The following is a 24,230-nucleotide window of genomic DNA, read 5'->3' on the forward strand; positions in this document are numbered from 1 at the left end:
TAGTCAAATACATGATATCTTCACTGTAATCACCAATCAGAATGGAGCTTTGCAAATAATTCACCCCAATTTTTTTGTGTGGTGAAATTATTCTAACAATGTTGTTGATTGGTCCAATTGATAATGAAAACTTCTTTTCGACCAATCGGCAGGTAGTTCTCACGGGGTTCCACCGAAGATGCCAAACTGGACGCTACTTAAAAAACGAACGTTTTTTAAAAAACGAGCGTTTTTTGGATTGTCTCTTGAATGAATAGAACTTGTTAGGAACGTACTTATTGCCTTCTTTTTCTTCCAACTGGTCGTCGTTTTCTTTCCGTTCTGTTAATTCCTGTACATCTATATGGTATCGGAGAAACGCCATGCATGCGTCTTTGCCTTGCTGTATAAATGCAAAAACGAAACTGAAATGTTGACAGAAAAGATAAATAAAAGTACTTTGGTCCTGTGACCACATAGGCAGTCGTTTAAATATTTGACCCTAAAGATAGACATGAAAATTTGTGACCAACCCATAAGGTTCTGGATAATGTCACCGAGTTTGATCCTCGTACTCGATGTTCAGGAAATGCAATTCTAATCTCTGATGATCTTTGACCTGACCCCTGCAAAATGTTCTAAAATGCTCCCCTGTTCATGAGGTTTTTGTCACCGAGTTTGAGCCATGTACCCTTACAGATGTCCAGATAATGCAATTTTAAGATTTGACCCCAGATGACCTTTGACATGACCCCTGCAAAATGTTCCCCTGGTCATGAGGTTTGTTGTCATCGGGTTTGAACCCTCTACCCCTTACAAATGTCCAGATCATACAATTCTAAGATTTGACCCAGATGACCTTTGACCTGACACCTGCAACATGTCCCATAATGTTCCCCTGGTCATCAGGCTTGTCCTCTCTCCCTTTTTGGGAGATTATCTGAAGAAAAAGATACAGAATTCAAATGATAGGAATTGCATTTTATGCTAAAGAATTTCTGCGCATCTGTTTATTTGCTATTACAAACCTGCAGTAAGAATTCTTTGTCTCCAGGTTCCATGTCAAAATCAAGAGTGTCTAAATACCTGGTGTTGATTCCTATTGTTCGGTGGAGGTCTCTGCCCTGTCACGTGGTAAAAATGTAGAATACAATCATATCAAGAATATTCTTAATTTGTAGTTGGATTTGTAGTTGTAGTTGTTATTACCCCTTCATTTGACCATGGCAGTTAAGGGCAAAGTTTCGAATATTCCAATGAGTCAAATAGGGCCTGACATTACCAAAAACTTGTGCACAGCACCAATACAGTATGTGGCTTCGGGTGGATACGGTCGCGGGCTTGAATCAAGACTAAGATTGCATGAAAACCACACCAACATAGTCCTCAAGTCATACGGATCCAGGATAACTATAGTTTGACCTATATGTGATGTACTAGTTTCGAGTTATATGCCAAGAGGTCAAATGTCAAATTTTGGGCTCAGGGGTCAAAAGTTGAGAAATGCTCCGATTTTAATTTTAAAATGGTCCCAATTTCTTAACAGAGTGATTCATATTAAAATAAGGTTTCATATAGCTATCAATAATCAGGTGTTCAGGGGGTTACTCCTTGAAAACTCGCCGGTTTTGGCTCATTATTATGTTTTGCCAATGGCAATTTGTCTTCTACTTTGACGACATTGGGCTACAAGTATACAGGTTCCCAAGTTGGCAATAGGGATCTACTTTATTTGCATATTCATGACTTTCTTGTTATGGCCTTCAAGATGTGGCTATTTTTTTTAGAAATAGAGTGAGGTTGTTTATTCTGCTTAAAGAATTTAGGCAGATATGAATTGTGGTGGATATGTTTTGTGTAAGGATGAAATTTGCTGTAATCAAGGAAATCTGGCAAATGATTATTTCAGTCCAGATTGACACCTGACGCATTCAAATTGATTACATTTTGACGAAAATAGGACAATTCGTTTGAATTCACACGGCCCAAATTTCTTCCAATCAACAATAAAATGACACCAAGAGGTCAAAGTTCTACTGATAATGGGTGAGTTTAATGTCATGCAGATGGCATCAAAGTCAGAAGCCACCGCTTAAAGACTTAATGTACGATCTTTTGAAATTTTCAGATTTTTATTTTTTTCTTCCAAAATGATAAAATAGTTAATACCCAGCAAACACAAAAACGTTTTAAAAACGTTTTAAATAAGTTATATTTTGGCTTTTGGTTTATGTAAAAACGTTTTAATAACATTAAAATGTCGGGTTATATAAAGGTCACGATAACGTTTTAAACGTTTTATATGAAAACTCATTACAACAATATTTTTAAATGTTTTCAAAACATGTTATTGTAAACTATTTTTACAAACATTTTTGCCAAATATTGTGTCAATACTTAAATAACATTATGTTAAAATGTTTGAACCCAGCAAACACAGAAATGTTCTTAAAATGTTTTTCAAAACCTTTTAATAACATTTAAATGTCGGGTTATACAAAGGTCATGAAAACGTTTTTAAAACGTTATAGAAAATATTTTGGGCAAACATTTTTCGCAAAATGTTTTTCAACCCCAAAATAACATTCTGTTTAGAATGTTTTGTATCAAGTTTTCAAGAATGTTTTTGGAATGTTATTAAAACGTTTTATACCCTTTATATAACCCGACATTTAAACGTTTTCTGTAAAACATTTTTGTTTGCTGAGCAGTAGATTATCAAAAAATGTTTTTTAAGGTTTTGAAAACGTTTTATACTCTTAATATACCCTTTATATAACCCGACATTTAAACGTTTTCTGACAACCTTTTATAACCTTTTCCGCATGATGTCGAAAACGTTTTGTGTTTGCTGGGTATGTAATCATTATGAAAGTTCCCAATACATTTGGATACGAAAAACATTGGAAATTTGCAAAGAAACAACATCATAAACTTCACCTCTATCACTCGCACTTTTTGGATTAGGGCGGCGAGTACGGCCTCAGAGTTAGTCTCCTACGCAGCCAGTTTGGTTACGCTCCCTGCACGTGTGGAGGGAGCATAACCAAACTGGTTTCGTAGGAGACTACGATTTGCGAGTCGTTCCGACATATTATCATAATCTGAAAAATTATGATAATATGTCGGACCAACAGAAAATCATCCCGTTTTACTACAAATAGGGCGAATTTGACAGTTTGCTCATAGATTTAAGTTGGAACATGTGTAAGTATTCCAATTGTGCCAAAAACTCAGTTTTGAAAAAAAATAAAGGTGTATTCTGAAAAAAGATCGTACATTAAGACTTTAACCTTCGTGGCTCGTGAGTCACAGCAGCTCTAGTTGTAATTATGCTTATGCCTGTGGGGCCGGGCTGTGGAGCGTGTGGGCAGCTTTAATACCACATGCACCTGTTCATCGGCGGGTGACCGATCCCTTAAACATTACTGGAAATAGAATGGAAACAGATTAAATAACGAACACATGTTGCATCTAATATTCTACGTCCACCATGTCCATTAAAATATATGCAGCGTGGCTATTTTTTTTTACCTTAATGAGGGCTGGTATCAACATCTATATTTTTGATCCTTTGAAATTAACCTGTTCCTAAATCACCGCCCTATGCGGCCCATACACGTTCAAGCTTATTGATCAATATCAAATACAAGAGTGGATACAAAATGTACCATTGAACACGCACAATAGTAGATTTTGTATCCACTCCTCATAGTGCAGTTATGTCCACGGCAAATTCACCGAGCCATAAACCCGCTTAGTGAAGATTAAACCGAGATATGCAGTACTAAACCATTATAGTAATTGATTGTCCAATGCAAATTTATTACCACGTGATAATATTAATGAGCGATCGAATTTTCCGCTACAGTCGACTAATCCAATCGATAATGACGCTATTGACATGTACGGGCGGAGCTCCACTGACTGAGTTTTGGGGTATTTTTCACTGGTTTGCTGTCATTTACTCATCAAGGCGGTCCCCGTTATTATAAGGACTATGCTAATGATTTAAAGATTGACATGTAGAGAATAAACCAAACTTGATTGACAGAAAGTACTAAATTTGTACCTATTACGGTGTCGTGACACCCCTCTTCCAAATGCGACATAGCCAGGGCGGCCCGGTGAAGCAAAATGTGCATAGTTTGGATATAGATGGTAGATTTCTTTCACATACAAATGTATGGTCCCCCGTTATTAAAGCTTGTACCGGGTTGGAAATTCAGATATTTTGGGGAAAAAAAGTAATTGAAACATAGAGCAAGTACTAAAGTCATAGCTTTTATACTTTTTGATATATGACGCTAGCTAGTTCATCTCCTATATCTATAACACAGCGCTACCAGTAAGGGTCAATTGTGAGTGCCCCTGTGTTGTGTGCATACGTGTAGGCAACAATAACTGCATGATGTATATCTAGGGTCCCCAATATTGATCAATATTTTGATCGTGTATGGGCTGCCTTACCCGCATAAATATTTTCTTCATATTCAGTAGCAAGGTTTCGACAATGGCGTCGAAGTACTCGGACACGTTTTCTATATTTCTGCTCTCAAATCCTCGAAACGCTTTCCTAAGTTGAATTCCACGTTGCTCTGCAAAACTTACAAGCTCATTCAAAGTGATCTGTGTGACACAAATGTCAACAACAACAACAACAATAATAAATATAATGGTAGAGTATGCTACAACGATAATAAACAATAATTTAAATTAGGCCAGTGTATGAATTCTCCTATATGGGGAATTATGAATTTGTTTTTGAATTGTGGGTTTGCACTAGCCTCGGTCCCAGCCGGTTTGTGTTTTCTTTGTCATTAAACAAACCGTCTGGCGACAACCTCACATAGTACATTTTTTCTGATTGGCTGAACATCATCCCTGAAAAATCTCGGGATGAATCGGCTGTCAATTAACCACTGTCCTTCAGTGGTGATTGACAGACATGTGGTTCATGATATAAATCCACATAACGTACGTGAGCACGCGCTGCGGCTTCTCTGGTGAAATGCGATAACAGACGATTGGTGCCTCAGTGGTAACCGCCCCTAGTCTAGTCCTTTTGTACATTTTGCGCTTGCGGTTAGCTAAATCTGGCGGTAGGCCCTATATTGTTTAGTGATACGTCACCTCTACACATGTCACTTGGTTCAATAGCTGATTGAAAAAACGTTTTTAAATCGAAATTCATAAACCAATCAGCGATCGTTATTTTGAGCTTGTCGCCAGTAGGTTTGTCTTGTGACGAAGAATCACAAACCCGCTGGGACCGCGACTAGGTTTGTTTAGTGACAAAGGAGCACAAACCGACTAGGACGAGACTAGGTTCGTACTAGACATGGTTTTGATTATTTTTCTGAATAAGGCAAGATTATTATAATGTCTAACATTTTTCCTGTGTCTTTCCGTTGTGACAAACGCTGCGTTTCTCCGCTGTGATTTGTGGAAACAGAAAAACTTACGCAAAGCGTTGAACTATAGTGACCAACAAAATACACGGTTGTTTGATGTATATAGAATTGACTTCATTATTAAGTAAATACAAACTATAGGTGGCGCTATTTATCCTAAATCATATTTCGTAATTTGCAAGGGGTAGGTGATCATTACTGCCAATAAAACAGATGGAATAGGTGAAACAAGCCACAAAGAAATTTTATAAACATATTTCATCAAAAAATAAAAGGAAATTTTTGGATTGAAAGCTTGAAAGAGTAATTTCCATTAACTAAATAGCGCCACCAATTTTGTCATAAATAGATTTTATCCAAAAAAGCTTTTAAAATGCTGTAAAAGTGAATAATTTTGTAAAAGAGGTGAAATTAAAGTTGAAAATGACTCAAAAGCATCTGTATACATTAGCATGATATCGTTTGTAGCGGCGGATTAAGCCTAAAATTGAGTTGTACATGATGTTTTGTTTGAAAAACTAATAAATGATCACATCAAACAACTGTGAATAAGGCCAGAACAGTTCAAAGCTGAAAATTACATGCCTGATTGAAACTTGAGACAAATTCGTTTCGCCAAACACGAGTTTACCAGCGCACACCTGACTTTGAAATTGTCAACTTGGTGTGATGATCTTTCAACACCATGATTGCCATACTATCACTGGACTCATGTTAACAGGCAGCAGCAGGCACTGGACTCATGATTGCCATACTATCACAGCACTCAGTTTAACAGGCAGCAGCAGGCACTGGACTCAAGTTAACAAGTAAAATAGACTGACCTCCCCGTCTTTGTTCATGTCTATAGTGTCAAATAGCTCATCTGCTGAGACGTCCTTACCAAACAGTCGATCTCGCTGATCCTTGCCGAACTCTGGCCCAGCCTTAAATGTTTAAAAAAAAAAAATATATGAGGGAATTTATATTTTGTTTAGTATCTGTTTGATATACTTTTTGCGTACTGTGTGTTCTTGTTCCTAGATCGTCTGGGCACATGTACATGTACCTTAAATGTCGACAACACGTCGGATTTAGACCCTCCCTCGGGTCCATGGAGAACGACTGGTAATGTAGATTATATAACATTAAATAAACCCGATACATGGACCCTTCCAATCTGTAGGCAAATTGACTTCCAGCTCCCAGCATTTCGTGGGAATTCACTTTTACATCCTGGGTCAGACTAGTTTTCTATATATATCACGTCCGTGGTCTCACAAAGGAAATTTTCAAACAACTTTTTATCATAAAATGAAAGGAATAACTCATATTATTGGGCTAAATTAAATCAAAATTAAATATATGTAAATAGCAATTGAGCACTCTCAATATACACACAAATAGAATAAAAATTACCACAAAAAGGCAGAAAAAGATGAAAAATTTGTTAAAGAAAAGAAAATCTAAGTTAAAAATATATAATGTATATGTGTATCTGTTGATATTGTAAAGGTCTAGAATGGAAAATTATTTAATGTTTTGTTAATGATCACATCAAACAACCTTGGGATCCTGCGTATATACATACCTTTCCCAGTGCACTTTTCAATTCATCTCTACTAATTGTCCCGTTGCAGTCAACGTCGCTGTCTTTAAGTAAATTGACAAATGTAGACAGAGCCGCAAATAGTTGGTCATGTTCGGCAGCGGCATTGTCCTTCTTCTCAGCTGCTTTCTGACGAAGTCTATTTATGAATTCAAAATATATAAGATCATAATATAGGCTCAAATAAACGTGTATATCAAACATTAACATATTCTAATGTCCATCGGCTAACTCATCATCCAAACTTGATGCAATCTACAGGCGGACTACTCGAATCATCATGATCATACAGACATCCCTGAAAATTACCTGAGGATTCCTATCACGTGCAACCTCATGCAGACCATTGAGAGTTTCCACTCTCTTCATATGCCATTGTTTACTACAAAGCACCAGATCCCTTATGCCTGCTACTCCCAGAGTTTCATGCAGTTAGCTTCGTTGGCACTCGCCTCATGCTTTTTCATATCATGATATCCCTGATTAGACTCATTATTTAGATCACGATCTTGCTTTGAAAATTCCAAAATTCAACTTGGTAAAATGCCCTACCAGTACCAGCACACATACCTTTAAACCATAATGTGAAGAGCGAGCTTTAAGTGGGAAATTAAGCACTATAGAGAAATTGGCGCGCCAGCACGACAGCGATACACATTTAAAGCCATATTATAACATTTTCATACAAAATAGATTAGCATTTATTTGCCATAAAACGCAAGCTCTTACTGTCAAATATAATCCCTTATTTTTGAGCCGAACAACTAAGGCAAATCAGAGAAAATTGGAATTGACTACCAGCGCCGATGTCGCCAATACGTAACCCCTTCGATAGCTTTCGATCGTGTTACGGTACGATCCTTTGTTGTGTAGATCACCGTCCCGCACGCCATGTATTTTGTTTTCATAATACTGGCCAACATCCCTGGTGGAATTAAGCGGTCAGGGAAATTATTCCATCGTAATGATAAAACGACTGTTCCTGCGTTTTATTCAAAATCTCGGATTTTGACAAAACTACAGCACCTAGAGATTTTTGCAGGGTATATTGGTTTAATAAAGTACAATATAATCGTGTAAAAAAAAAAGAATGTTGAAACTTAACTCAGCTAAAGTTACAATATGGCTTTAAACAGATAAATGATGTTACCCGGAGCTGTTAATACATAATATAAAATAGGTTTTGACATTAACAAATACGGATGAGTGTGGATTAGAGCATGATAAAACTGAATCAAGTGTAATTGTCAATTTAACATGTTTAAAAGAAAATAATGTACAAAATTAACTCATTAATTCATACTTGTCCAATACCTTGCGAATTTTGTGTCTGGAATTGAAGCGGACTCTGATATATATTTTCCCAGTCTTTCATCAAGTTGAACCTTAAATATCTCCTGTTCTGCTTCGGAGTACTGAAAAAGAAGATTTTGAAAACAAATACAAATACATGTTAAACTTTAATCATGTTTATTACGAAAACCGCAGAATTATATTTTACAATACCCTAAAGGTAAACACACACAATTAGTAATTTTAATGTCTACAATTGCTCTGCAATGCATAAACGTCTTACGAATAGGCGATGATAAATAGAGAGATTGCGATTTCCAAACGTAGGTATCGGACGTACGTTGATCTATTCAAAACCACTCTCCACTATCGAAGCTAGGTCACGTATTTGCCCAGTTTTGAAGATTTTCCACGTGCAAAATAAACGTAGATACATGGTTAAAAATGCACAAAATTTTTTCCATTTCACAATATGTTAAAGACAGTCAATGATAATGAACATACGAAGGAAAGTCTAATTACTATTATGATCCTTTTTCTTTGTAACAAATCATTATAATAAAGGTACAGCGATGTGTTGAAAATCGACTAAATTTATACGCGATGTCCATACGCAGAGATTGCCCATTGAAATATGTGTGATACTTTGCGTACAAAAAATGACATTGCGATTTCCCATTTTGGATTCCAACGTACTATAAAAGCAGATGCTACGTTGAAATATGCTGATTTTACCTCATGTCGAAGTTCATGCAAAGCGCCCAATTTTCAGGACGAAAAAGTCTGATTTTGAAAGTAAAGTCATGATATATGGATGTAGTGATCTTTAATCTACCAAAATATATGTTTTTGGGCAACTATAAGTTTAAGCAGCATGTTTATCAAAAAGCGGGCTGTTTGAATTAGGCAGCGACTCAGTAGTTTCTACCCTGTTACTGTTAATTTTTCAATCACTATGCCCTCTATCGACCTAGATTAGATTAGATCAGATTTATAGTCTTTATTCCACCCGACTTGTTCTCCTTCATGACGAATGAGCAAAATATAGTTTGGAACCGTTAACCGAGACTACCAATATTTAATACCGCATTAACGTACGTACAAATGTACGTGAAAACGTACGTTTTGGAACATCGCAATCTCTCTACTAAATTCGCTTAGACCGATAGGTTTCTACTACTTAAAAATATATCATCTATTTACCAGTAGAATCCCGATGGTTCCCTTGTTGGCTTCGGTTCCAAACCGGTAACTAGTGTCCCAAGCTTCAGCAGCATTGTGTAAATCTGGAATCCGGCTAAGAAATGAATTTCCCGCATCCATGGACAGAAACCAACCTTGTATTAGAAAGGGAAGACAATTTGATGTCGAAGTTATGTAATAATCGAATTAACTACCACAGCAATAGATGAATACAATTCTTTAATAGATCGCCCTGCAAAACAAACAGGTTGCACTCATCACCTGTGTATGTCTGCAATCATACAATCATAGATTGAATGCAATATCGCTCTTTTCAAAGATACTAATCTTACAGGTGCTAGTGATTAGCATTTCTTTGACATCTATGGTTCAATGCATCGGTACCGCGTGAACGTTGTAGTGCAGGGCGATCTATTCAAAATTGTATTCATCTATTGCTATGGTAATTAATCCTGTTACATCATCACTTCGACAGCGAATAATGTGAGATAATTGTATAGACCTTTTCAAATCAAGATCGGAAAAGATCAGAAAACCGCAGTATTTATTCAATAAACTAGGGGGTCAAATTAGTGCACAATGAATCAAGTGGAATCACGTACCCATTTGAGTGAAAATACAACGTATTTAGCCAACATGAGTCAACACAGAGAAATATTTTCTAAAGGTATTGAACACTTCCACTATTTGGCACTTCACCATGTTCACAATGTGACAGTAAAAGAAAGAAAAATGCAAATGTTTGTCGTCTGCGGCATATTTGATTTGGTCTTCGTGTGTCTTTGCAATATAAATATCAATCTCTTGCACAAGCCATACCCAACGCATGCTTGACCGTGTCTTTCACGCAGATTTGTGTTCAGATGTAGTTGCGTTTGTGTTAGCGTCGATGACCCGGAATTGTAAACGGGGTTATCCATAACAAACTTATGGAAAACTTTGATTTGAAAAGGTCTATTATGGTCACGCAAGGGTGACTGCTTTTGATGTTGACTTTAAGGGCTGGGGTATGAACGTTTGGACAGTATTTATTGTGGGACATTAGAGCACATCAGACATATCGAATTGCATTCTGAATACGACGAATGTCCTTCTGATATCAAATAATTTTGATTTTTGAAATTCGCAATTTAATACACATTTTATGGCAAATCATTAAAATTGATATTTTTGATATTTAACAGTACTTGAAGTAAACTTTATAAATCTGATGATTTATACTTAAAGTGTATGTGAGGGGATGAAAAGCCGACGATCAATTGAAATTTTGACCTTTCGTATTGAAGATATGGATTTTTTTCCCAAAACACCAAAAAAATTAGGTCTTTTGGGAAAAAAATCCATATCTTCAATATGAAAGGTCAAAATTTTCAATTGACCGTCGGCTTTTCCTCCCTGCTACATACACTTTAAGAATATATCATTAGATTTATATAATTTACTTCGAGGACTGTTATATATCAACAATTTGAAAAATATCAAATTTTTATAATTTGTTATAAAATTTGTATTATATTGTGATTTTCAAAAAATGAAAATTATTTTACATCAGAAAGACATGCTTCGTATTCAGAATGCAATTCGATAGGTCTGAGGTGCTCTTATATCCCACAAAAAATACTGTCGAAACGCAATAAACGCTCATTTTAGATCCCTTAAACCAGGGCAAGTATAAATCCCGTATATGTGGTGTAATCAAGCAAAATCAGTCTGAAGTCGGGCATATTCATTTTTCAGTTTCTTACAGGATTGTAAACAGCATTTGCAAATCTACGTTTTGTTGAAAACCCCATTGAAATTGGACAACCAGTTCAAAAGATATGAGCAGTTGACAACTTACCATCGAAGACATGAATAGGGTAATTTATGACAAGGCCTCCGTCGCAAAATAGTTCTTGCACGCCGTGGAGCTTGTACTTCACAGGAGCAACGACTCCTGTATATGCAATGCAAAAACAAATATAAGATGTCACGCCAAAACATAAACAAAACATATTTTAACAGCCTTTCTAAATTAAATTGGTTGAACCTAGATTTCCCATTGGATGTATCAACTCGACGATCCCGAATTGGTTGGAGTAAGGTTGATGATCAACGTCGATTCCATATTGACGTGTCGATCATAAACCAGATTTAAACATAGGTTGAAATATGTGGTTACCGACCCATTTTCAACTACATTTCGACGTGAAGTTGATATCGGGTCGAAATGGTCGAAATATGGTTAAAATTGGGTTAAGGCAACTTTGAAATTGCGTAACGACCATTTGTCCATTTGACGTTAATGACCTTACGACTAGCATTTCAACCGTTGAAATTACTCACTTTCTTCAGGAACATGTATCCATCCCGGGATCCATCAACTCTGTTCCACTTACATTGACAAACGTGTGTTTCATAAACCAAACTTCAGCAAGTTGACAAAAGAGTATATCCCTTTTGTGGGGAAATGCACACTTTGGCGTACTCAAATCTCCTTCGTTATTGATGGTTTAAGGGGGTACTACACCCATTGATTTTTTTTTGCATTTTGTGAAGAAATTACAAAAAAAAATTGAACAAAGTGGTATGCAAAATGAAGGGGCAAATTTTCTCGTTTTATTGGTGTCATCGGTATCAACGTAGCTTACATGCTTTTAAAAGTAGAAGCCAAAAGGTGGTACATCACTGATGATTTAAATTCACTTCATTTTGGAAAGCTTACTATCAACGGATTTCGTTAAAATTTTGGATATGTGTTGCTAACACATTAGGGAAATAAAGTTGATATGTAAAATGGGAATAAGTGGTTCCTGATTTCTTTTATGACTTCATGAACTTGGTGCTCCACAACTATCAAAAAAGGAACTGGTTAAAATGCTTCTATTTTCAATGTTGAGCTATATTTTGTATTTTTAACTAGTAACATTATTTCACTGAAACTTAATTAAGCCACAGGTAACAGGGTACCACAACCATACTACAGCAATGTTGAAAAAATTGTATTTCTTGTCACCTATACCACCATATTGGGTAGTTTTCCGTAAGCTTAACTTTTGTGACTTTGGTAACTATTTTATATTTATTTGTGAAATCCATCTCAACTAGGCATTCTAAATTGTACTCACCATTTACATCCCAAGGTATCTTAGTATATCCACCTTGCACTTCTCGATATATATCCAGTTAAAGACAGAATATCAAAATTATGCCTCATTATGATATCACAGACTCTCACATGTGTATTCAAAATTGATGCTTTGACCTGAACCAATTGACCTATAAACTGACATACGGTGACCTAATAGCCTTTTCTTCTCCTAACAACACATTATAGTATTAAATTGACTAATGACTATGCATCCATTGTGTAAGTGTTTGTTTAATTTATTCAGTGTTATATATTTTGCATGGACCACTAGATTTTCTATAGAGAGTGTAACAAAGGATTTAATGTATTCTATTCATGTACCCTACTTGAACATGTTGAATAGAATATATTATGGTTTGTTATGAAACACGCATCTGAGTTACTAGGATAGAGTAAACAAAAAATATACAGGGATAAAATGACTTACTAAAATGGTTTAAACCACTTTGTATGTAGATATATTTTATAAGTTCAGGACATGAGATGATGACCATATTTATGTACTTTATAAATTTGCAAGAAAAAAAGAAGAGGGGTACTGGTGAAAATCAGAGTATTATTCCCCCTTTATAGCATATTATTGGCTTTGAAGATGGAATGGATCACAAGTATAGACGAGTACCTCTTTGTGAAGGCACTATCGGGACATTACATTGCACAACACAAATTTCCAAAAAATCTATGATTTCCCAGTTCTATTAATAGCTCATTCGCTCATATTCACATTTATAGCAACATTGTTTTTCATATTCATGATACAGTGCAATTATCACATTGTGTCATATGGGGATTTCTCAATTCATAATTAAATCTTGTAATTATGCTAGAGGGACCGGATAGCAACAATTGCACAGTATATTTTGTGGGACTTGAGAGCACATCAGACATATCGAATTACATTTTGAATACAAGAAATATCCCTCTGATATCAAATAATTTTTAATAATAAGATTTTTTGAAATTTGCGATATAATACAAATTTTATGGCAAATTATTTAAAATTGGTACTGTTTTTACTTTTCATATTTCATAGTCCTCGATGTAAACTTTGTAAATCTAATGGTAGCTGGGGGAAAAGCCAGACCATCAATTGAAAATTTTGACTTTTATTGAGGATATACATTTTTCCCCCAAAAGACTTGAAATTGTATGTCTTTTTTTGGGAGAAAAATTTATATCGCGAATTTCAAAGAATCAAAATTAGACACAGAAGAACATTCCTCATATTCAGCCTCGTATTCAGAATGCAATTCGATATGATCTGATGTGCTCTCATGTCCCACAAAAAATATGGTGCAAACAGGGGGTAAAATGTAAATTATCAAATAATATTACTCATATACGAAAGTGTCGGTTGTAATTGTTTGAAAAAATGCCGATTTCACATTATGCATTAGTTTTTTAATATTGGAGACTAATACAAAATAGTACGTTAAGGCGACGAAAAACCCTCTTCTGCAGGCGGACCTTTCAAGTAGGATCTGGTTTTTATTAAATGACCCCAAAAATCACCAACATCTGTAAATATTTTGCGATTTGGGCCCGTAGAACAGTCTCAGGGTTTTCTATTTTCGTCGCCTAATAATTATCCTGTATAAAATCTTCAAAGCTATAAAATTTAATAATAAGCTTGATCCTACATTCAAAGCCACTTTTAATTAAATTAAATTAAATTAAAGAGATTATAAACGAGATAGGTTGACTATTACCTGGAATCGCACTGGACATGCGCACTGCAATTCTGATGGGCATATCTGGTGTAGTCTTGACATGGCAGTATTCACAGTCTAATTGATTGACGTTGACGGCAACGACACAAAGCTCACGACCAGTTTGGTTGTACAGCTGAAAAGAAATACATAATATATATTTTATCATTGTTTATAGGGTGGCAGGGCCGAGGCGTAGACTTAATCAGGCTCAGGGTGGTCCATATTGTGTTAATTTCCTCAAAGTATATTTATCTTCTGTTTCACCCATTTCCCTACTCATCCCTTATTCATATCAATCTGTAAGCGCTCTTTTAGCAAAGTCATAGTTCATTGAATTTACAACCGTATGACAAAACAGGCAAAAATAGTAACTTTTTGCATACGATTTGCAATATAAAGAGAATTGACTATTGCTCATTGAAATGAAGCTTGTATATGGACAATATAAGTGTGCTCTTTCATTTAATGACATAAAATTTGAAAAAATATTGTAAGGAACACTTGAGGTTTTGACTTTTGAAACCTACATTTTGGTCAAAAATTTTGCTTGGATAGGTCGTTTTCAACAGCAACAACACTCCACGTTAAACGGTCATTATAACCAGCGGGGTAATTTCAATTTACCTTTCTATTTCAGCTTAAAATGGACAGAAACATTTCCTGACAGTAATTATGACTATTTTTCAGCATTTTGGGTAAAGAATAACAAAATTTAAATTGGATGGAAATAGTACTTTTTTGTTTTAATAAATTGAATTCATGTTCACGTTTTTTAACAAACGTTACGCGATGAAGCAGCCATATTTGATGCGCCTTACATCTGCGAAAGTTGCATCAGGATCTCCGAGCTTTGCAGCGACAATATCCCCCAACCATTTGAGAAATTTTCTTCCGGGATGCAAACCAAAACGTACTTTCAACATCGGCAAGCCAGCCATGCCCATAGATGCATCTATAAAATATAAAATAAATATGATATACAACAGGTTGCATCACGTGACCTGTTCTAGACTTACAGAAATACATAATTGATACGGTCGGAGCACTTTCTTTATTATTGCTTCAAAACTCCACCGCCGGTTGCCCTCCAGTTCCGACGGTTTTTATTGTTCTAAACAATGGAACGCAGTTCAACCGCCGGTCGAGTTTTGAAACCGCTTCTATTCAAAGTGGAAACGGAGAGAGGAAGTCCTCGGAGATTCACCGGCATGCCAACATGAGAGTCCAGAGGATGTTTAAAGACATTCCCATGACCCAATGGGGTTTCTGACCTTGGTATGTCTGGTTTTTGTACACATGTGGCAAGTTGACCATACTTTGCATTGGGATTGTGTGCAAATATCTGATGTTTTCATCCTATTATTTCGTCGGTCGCAACACATAGTGGCGTAGAGTGATTTTCCAAATTTTCCGTTTCACATAGTGGCGTATAGCTTTAGAGCTAACTATTATCCTATAACAGTTATTCCTTGTTAACCATTAAAGACACAGTTTAATAGTTTGAACCTTAAACTTCAATTTCAAATGGAATCGAGCCACTGAGAGATAACAGTGGAGAAGTATAGACCCCGTTACTAGTAGCAGATCCTTCAAAAACGGTTTGCTCGGAGACGTATTTTGTCCTTTACGTACGCCACTATGTGTTGCGACCGACGATTTAACATTGAAAACATCGAGACTTAGGAATAAAATTAATGCAGTGGGACAATATAAATGTTTCCTGTAAGAAAATCAAATATCAGTCATAAGTCTCAACTATTAGCTCGTTGGCTGCAGTTTTAAAATGACCATTTTGTGTGTGTGGCAATGGGGACTTTGCCTTTAAAATTAGGTTATATTGGTCATATTTCCCAATCATAGTGCATTTTAGGAATGCCTTTAAGCCTCCTCTGATGAGAGTCTGAAGCAGTATACAGACTTTTTATTGTACGTACAATATTGTATGTACAATATGTACGTTATTTAATCTATTGCCATTCTATTTCCAGTACTGTTTAAGTTCTAACGAATGTTTGATGACGTAAAATCGATAATATATTTCTGCTAGGTATTGTATGTAACATATTATCGATTTTTCGTCATCAAACATTCGTTAGAACTTAAACATTACTGGAAATAGAATGGCAATAGATTAAATAACGTACATATTGTACATACAATATTGTACGTACAATACTCGGAGTCTGAAGCGCGCTTGAGTGGTTGTAATAAATGGAGAAATCACCCCATGCATGCAACCGGGCCTATCTATTATATAATCAATATAAATTTTATAATCATAATTCTGGTCTCATCTTGTTTAATTAATTTGGTTTTAGTCATTCCTTTTTCCCTCTCATTATTTCTCCGGTTCTATATTGTACCTCTCTGTTGTCTTTTCCCTTTGCGTCATGATGCAGTCATGTCTACAGTAGAATTCACCACGACCTTTGCAGGACTTAAACCCCATTAAAAGCTATTAAACCAAGATAACACTCATTGAAAACAGCTCAACTGATTAAATCAGATCTTCTCTGGTTAAATCCACACTACACATGTTTCTGTTTTACCTGTGCAATGAGCAATGAGCTGGTATTATAGTTTCAGTTGGGTGAACGATTATAAAGCGAACGCAAGGTAACAATACTGTGTGAGCTTTTGTTTACGAAATGAGACAATAGTCTGCTTATTGTTAACCAGCGTTCTTGAAAATGAGAAGTATAATGGTTTGCAGACTTAACACGGTTTGGAAATAATTTCTTCATATTTTTGGTGTTATCAGTCGTTTACATATCCTTCCTAAAACACAAAAGTGCGAATATTTCCAAACACCTAAATTAGCTAACAATTTAGGACATGTTACAAAACTATATTTTCTAGAATTTCAGAGAATACTTTAAATATTGGCCGGTTATTTTTCACACAGTGACGTTAACTAGACAATGTCCTATTACCTAGGACAGTAACTGCAGTATGTTATTCCCACAAATTTTCATCATAATAAAATTCACAATTTCGTACTGCATCACGCGGTTCATGCAGCGCAACTTATTTTCTCCACAAACATAAACTTCGTGAAGAACTGAAATACAATTAATTTTCGCCTGGTTTATAGTCAAAATCAAAAACATGCTGAATCAAAGTAGACATAAGACCCGGGTATAAACACTAGACCGCTAATTATCTTATTTGTCGCCCTCATATGCTGGACAGTACAAGTGTTGATCTCGGCCCCAGCCAGTATCATTAAAGAGCACAATCCAGCTTGGAACCGACACTATACCGTGTAAGACGTATGGGCTCACACCACCAACAAAACGTCCCATTCAAACACACGTGGAAACGCGTCTTTTTTGAGCGACTTTAGAATTTTTCGGTAACAAATTGAACATAAAAATACCACCGATCGATTGCAAATCGATGAAAATTTCAAAATGTATGGGTAGTCGTCTTATTTAATTTGAATGTTTAAACTGCGCCATCGCCATTTTCGACCCGTTCTCTACCCTGAAAACCCGTCTCTGGCCATTTTTCAATCCGATGACATACTTTCTTTAAAACTGGTGTTATAGCTTGTTATGAAACTTTTTTTGCAATCCAAGTTCATGCATATGCCTCGAACTTTTTTGATTGCGAGTTCCTATAAAGGCTCAAAATACCTCAAAAAAGATTTAAACCGGAACTCGCGCAAAAAGACCAAAACAGGACTTCCCCGTCAGGTCTACAACACTAACGCACTTATACCTCCGTGACAATAATTATGATCTTTTTTCAGACTTATTCAGACATGCATATTTTCAAATGAATTGGATTTAAATTAAATATAAGTGAAAATTACATTAATTTAAAGGCCCATTCAGTGATTTGCTCATCCGGACGATCGTAAAAATCATCAAAATTCAGATTTTGGTACCTTTGTAATTGGCATAGATGTGCTAACATAGCCTGCTAGTGGTTCGGTCGAAAGCCGTGTATTTTAGACAAAATAAAGCATTTGCATGATTCTGGACTTTTGATACTGACAGTACAAAAGTCCGACTCGAGATCGAAAGAAGCTCACTCTCCACGTACCAACACGCGTTGCGTATTGTTTCTACTACTTATTACATCAGTAGCTACTATTTTAAACAAAATACACAATTTTAACTGTTTTTCATACTTGAATTGACCGTTAGTTTGCCTCGGTGACCTTTAATTGCTTATTTTGTTTTCTACTACAAAATTGTAGCTTAAAAGCGTCTGTTTTAAATCAATTTAGACTCTACTTCCCCCGTGTTAGAAACACTGGACTAGGAAGTTTTTCCAGTCGATTGGTGGCGCACTGTACGAAAATCTCGATTTTCTCAGAGTTGAAGTAGAAAACCTTTCTAAAACTTTAATGAAATTCTGTAGACTTATTCTTTATTTCTAAGCAACTCTGACAAATTTCCATTTTTTTTAATGTTCCTGTGAAATCACTGAAAGGGCCTTTAACTCTTAAATTGCATAGACCTATTTTAGACGGAAGTCTTTCACTTCCTACATGCAACCATACCAAGTGTAACCACATCCCGGGCGTCTACATCCGCAATTTTGCAGGCCGTCTCAATTATTACAAAAAGCAAAACATTAAAATATAAAAAAACACTTACCAAAATACATCTTTGCCAGATTGATAGATATTAATTCTTCTATTTCATATGAGTCATAGCTAAGAGCAGCCAACATAGCTCCGATGGAACCAGCACTGGTTCCAGAAAATCTCTTCATGTTTCGCCATACTCCTATTTCCTCAAGAACCTGAAGAAAAAAAAACATTCCCGGAATGGGCTTTTTATGTCTGAACTATGCAAGGCATTAACAGCTGCTATCAGTGTAACAACGCTGATGGGTTGGCGCCAAAATAGTTGTTAACCTCCCGTTTGAAGCTCAGCCGATTCTGGTTAGAGGTATTTGGACCAGGTAGAGTTGAGGATGGAAGGAATGACCTCTGGTGGCTGACCAGGTTAACACAAATTATAGGACACACTAAATAAAAAGTACTCTTTCAAGAACATCAACTATATTAAAACTTTTGAAACAATAACAAATTGCGCCAAAAAAATCATATTTTTGGTCAAAAATTACAAAAAAAAATACCTTCATTTAAAGCTGACTTTATACCTTAGTTAAAATCTCGTGAATCGCAGGAAGATGTTATAATGACTTTACATTAAAAGCAATACAATGATATACGTTTCATCAGAAGTGCGTCCCACCTATGCGTTGCAATGGTCTCTGGCAGAGCCTCTGGTGACAGACTTACCCTGATGGCTCCGACATAAGAAACTCCCTTGCTACCTCCTCCTTCAAATGCCAGGTTTTCAAATGGATATACATACTTCCTGAATTCCGCTCTCTCCTCGGAAGACAAAAGAGATTTTCTCTGTATTCCTTTTGCGGCAGATGCAACTTTATCCTTAACTTTATTTCGGCGTTTTATCATATTTGACAAGTGCTGGTGTCTATGTGCTTTTCAGAAAGTGACGGATGAGTACTCAAAATGCTATTTGCATAATACCACAGATGGGGCTGTGAATTGCAACATTAATATCAATTTATTAATATTTTACAGCAGCACGATGCTAATAAAAAATCTTTCATAAATACTTGCAATGGCTGCTACATGTAACCATAGCTAATCGATGTATAGCTTTCTACGTAAGAAAATGCACAGTGATCATGATGACCTCAATTCCTACTTCAATGTCGACATCCGGTTCATTGCCGGAAATTGCTCAAAGCAGTGTCTATCTACCAGGTAACTGGGTCGAGGTAAGGTAAAAGCTGGTGTGAATATTATTTTTCCTTTATTATAGCGAGCAGGTAGCAGTGGCGTACTTTTTCAGAGTGGGGAAAAAGAGGGCTGGGCAACTTTCAAGGGGGACATTTTGACAAAAAAGGCCAAAATGGGCATAAAATTCTTAAATATCTCTGTATCGTAGCGGCCAGCATCTTACGGGGGGGGCAGAGTCGGGCAACATCCCTTTGCCCCCCCCCCCTTGGCTATGCAACTGGCGCGTAGTCAAATTCAATCATGGTGTAGTGGGTCAAGGAGATTATAATTCACCGTAGAGGTGATGATGTAACAGGATTATCTACAATAGCAATAGGAAAAAACATTTTTTGAATATATCGCACTGCAGTAGCACGTTCACGCGGTACATCTGCATTGAACCATTGATGTCAAAGAACAGGGATAAAGACCTGGATCGGAATGTTCATATCATGCTGATCGCTCGCACCTGTAACATTATTTGAAAAAGTGGTATTGTATTCAATCTATGATGCTTCGATTATATTCATAAATACGTATTTATAAATACGCACGTGACCACCTTCTCGCTGACATAACAGCTTGTAAACTGTCAGTCTCAAAATGATCTGCTACACAGCTGGTGGTGTTGCTGTACATCTAAATGCAGTCGGTAAAGAACACGAGACTATTGTGCAGCAAAGTTGTCTATTTTATTCAACTCTGTGATTTTAACGTAAACGTTTCCGTCAATAAATATTTTTCCGTATATTTTTTGTTGCTAGTACACCAAAGGAAAGAGTGGCACTATTTATAACTTCAAAAACAAGCATTGGAATCGGGACCTGCAATGTTAGAACACTTCATCAAACAGGGAACCTGTAAAATAATACTACTTAATCAACTGAACTTTAAATGGGAAATACTGGGAATTGCTGAGACACATTGGACAGACTCTGGCGAACTCACCATGGAAGGATATTAAATTCTTTGCGCAGGAAATGACACCCTGATGGCACAAAATGCCCTAATGGGCTACAACCCCATCTCAGCAAGAATGTCTGCAAGATTTCAAACTAAGACGGGAGCTATCACCATCATTCAAGTATAATGCGCCCAATACTGCAGATACAGAAAACAGCGTGGACGCATTCTACGACCAGCTACAGCATGAAATAATAAAAAAATATTAAAAAAAACAGAAAAGACATTCTAATGGTAATGTAGGGCCTTAATGTCTGAGTAGGAGACACCATCCCAGAGTGGGCAACTATGAACTACACACCAACACTCAAAACAAAGACAGCAGACAATGGACATGGGAATCCCCTGATCAAAGAACGCACAATAAAATTGACTTTATTATGATCAGCAACAAATGGAAAGGATGCATTACAAATTCAATGAGCTTTCCAAGTTCTGACATAGGATCCGACCACCAACTTGCACTGGCAAACATCCAATTGAAATGTAAGTCTAAACCTAAACCTAAAAATAAATTGAATGCTCTTGCTGATCGATTACACATAAGAATGTATGAAGGCTGCCATTTCCACATATATTACACTATAATGGTAATCGCTATATGTAAGTATAAGTATAGGCCTATAAAGGTTGTTATTAAGAAATTTAAGAAATTTCCATTTAATTTTATTTTAAGAAGGAGATTGGTATAGAAATAGTGGCGTACCCAAAGAGGGGAGGGGTTGGGAAGGGGCAGATTCACCCCTGTGAGAAGTCTTGGGAGGGGAGGATGGAGGAAGAGGGGGAAGGGGATATGGAGAATGAGAGAGGGCTGGAGGAAGGGAGAAATGAAAAGATATAATAAAGACAATAAATAGAAATATAAGGAAAATGATGGGAATGAGAGAGGGAGGGTGAGAGGGGACAAGGAGAGCGAGGGAGTGATAAAGTGTAGGCCTAGGAAAGAATAAGTACAGAGAAGGGAAAAGAAAGGAATGGGGCAGCCATTCGATGTTGTCAATGCCTTTATTCTTTACGTAATTAAAACGTCCAGTCAGATGTATTTCACACCTGCCAAACACAAGTCACCCAATTTCGAAAACTGGACGTTGAATGTACACTCTAATGAATATTGATTGGCAACATTTTCCAATATGTCAGCGCTCTAATAGGAAACAATAGAACAATAGACCCTGCAGAGCGTTGGTCATGCCAATGACTCAATTTCAGCAAAGTGGATGTAAGGGCTTTTGCACCAGAGCTCTTCATATGTTGACAATGTATCAATTTCAAAGGTTTCTTCTATTAAATTCCTTGGGATCACACACAGCACAAAATACATAACTAATGTTGTGTCCAAATATTCCGGTATTTTATTTCGGCTCAAACATGTACATGTCTTACCTTTAAAAACATTGTTTTCATTATATATACGTTTGTTTTAGCCACACATTAATTATAGTAATAATATTTGGGCTGATCAAAATAACTGTAACTTAAATTACATTCTTCACAAAATTCACATTAATCAAAAGCGAATAATTCGAGTGTGTTCAAATTCTCTTGCCCCTTTTTGCTTCATGCGATAGCCTGTTATGGCCTCCCTTGACAAGTAGAATTTTAACCTAAAATTCTACTTATGTCAAGGGAGTCCATTTTTAGGCACAACCTAAAAGTGCCCTCCCGTAAAATTCCCACCAGCACATAAGGGCACCGAACCTTAATTGTTGTTGGGATTTTAGAGGGGTGCTCTCTATTTGCACATGAAATTTACCCCAAGGCAAGGGAACTCAAGTGCGCCGTTAGGTGAATATTTACGGTATCTACACCTGTATCGCCTTGCACACGGGTAAATTAAGATAATGCTTTTTTTTACATTTGGATCATTCAAGGCGAATGATAGAGGAGCATGACCTAGTAACGTTTGCACTCAAAAATTGAGGCCAAAAAAGCGAAATATTCAAATAGTGGTATATGGGTTCTAAATGGAAATATAGATCAATTATTGTTTGTTTGTGTTTTTTTTTTTTTTTTGTTGTTGTTGTTTTTTTTGTTTTGTTTTTTACTAATTTTTCATAAAATCAACGTATTATTATTCATTACGCTACAGCATAATAGTTAATTTGCTAAACTGGACAAATACGACTCCTGCTACCCCACCCGCCTCAAGTGTAACCTTTATAGAATAAGGCAGAATATCAGCAGATCAGCAGAATATATTAAATTGACAAAAACAATAATTGTTGTTTAAAATTTAGTTTGCTCTTAAGGAACCTCACATCATCTGATAATATCCTAAAACCATTTCACTGTGACATTTATAATACATTTGTGTCCACATTACAATAATTATTATTTTACCTCTGCCAATAATATACATCTATATACCTTTGTTACATTATTTCATTTGGTGAAGTTCATTTTGCCTTTATTTCATAATATTTTTCTTTCTTTCTTTCTTTCTTTCTTTCTTTCTTTCTTTCTTTCTTTCTTTCTTTCTTTCTTTCTTTCTTTCTTTCTTTCTTTCTTTCTTTCTTTCTTTCTTTCTTTCTTTCTTTCTTTCTTTCTTTCTGTTTGTCGTATTCATTCATGCCTTCTTTTTTCTTTCAGCTACACAATTATTTTACATGCTTATTAGCAATGCAATGTTTAAACACATCCAATGGTCCCAATTGACTATATTATTTATTTATTTATTTATTCATCTTTATCATTTATTCTTTAGTTATCTATTTATTAAAACAATACTTATATAAGGTTCTACCATGGAGATAAAACCTGCTATTACAGGAGCACTGTGTCTATAGGCTATATGTGACCATCCACCACGAAGTGGTAGTAAAGTCGGCTCTAAGTCATTTTCTGTTGATTGCAGATTTTGAAAGAATTCGCTTTTTGCTGTAAAATGACACCTCAACCAGCTTCACCGGACATCTGGAAGTGACGTTATGGTCCATCAGAGGTCAAATTCCTAATATACTTTACATAGAAATCCATATACTGTTTTTGATTGTATCTCAAAAGGGAAAATGCCGACTTTACGACCAGTTTGTGGTGGATGGGCACATATGATAGATCTTACAAGAATGTTTATACATGGTAATACTATGTAGATAAAACCTGCTATTACAAGAACGCTGTGTCTTAAAATACAATGTACATAATAATTGTTAAAAAAAAACCCAGATATAAACAA

The 24,230-nt window shown here is 36.1% G+C and overlaps 1 protein-coding gene across 1 annotated transcript; it reads right to left on the reverse strand.

Moving 5' to 3' along the window:
• Positions 1-193: 193 nt before the first annotated feature.
• Positions 194-19,960, reverse strand: LOC140136820 (uncharacterized). The gene is made up of 12 exons (XM_072158417.1): positions 19,583-19,960; positions 18,930-19,077; positions 15,138-15,271; positions 14,317-14,452; positions 11,318-11,413; positions 9,478-9,611; positions 8,296-8,396; positions 6,964-7,120; positions 6,218-6,319; positions 4,450-4,608; positions 1,008-1,103; positions 194-382 (listed from the first exon to the last, which is right to left on the reverse strand). Exons 1-12 carry the CDS (start codon positions 19,760-19,762, stop codon positions 194-196), a joined length of 1,632 nt encoding a protein of 543 aa, XP_072014518.1. The 5' UTR covers positions 19,763-19,960.
• Positions 19,961-24,230: the final 4,270 nt, after the last annotated feature.

This window comes from Amphiura filiformis, chromosome 17 (assembly GCF_039555335.1).
Source record: "Amphiura filiformis chromosome 17, Afil_fr2py, whole genome shotgun sequence".
Lineage (NCBI taxonomy): Eukaryota > Metazoa > Echinodermata > Ophiuroidea > Amphilepidida > Amphiuridae > Amphiura > Amphiura filiformis.

Coding starts and splice junctions, on each gene's coding strand:
- LOC140136820 (XM_072158417.1), bottom strand. CDS start 19,762: ATGATAAAACGCCGAAATAAAGTTAAGGATAAAGTTGCATCTGCCGCA. Junction 7,121..8,295: donor CCAGACACAAAATTCGCAAG/GTATTGGACAAG, acceptor ATTCATAAATAG/ACTTCGTCAGAAAGCAGCTG. Junction 4,609..6,217: donor ACATGAACAAAGACGGGGAG/GTCAGTCTATTT, acceptor TGTGTCACACAG/ATCACTTTGAATGAGCTTGT.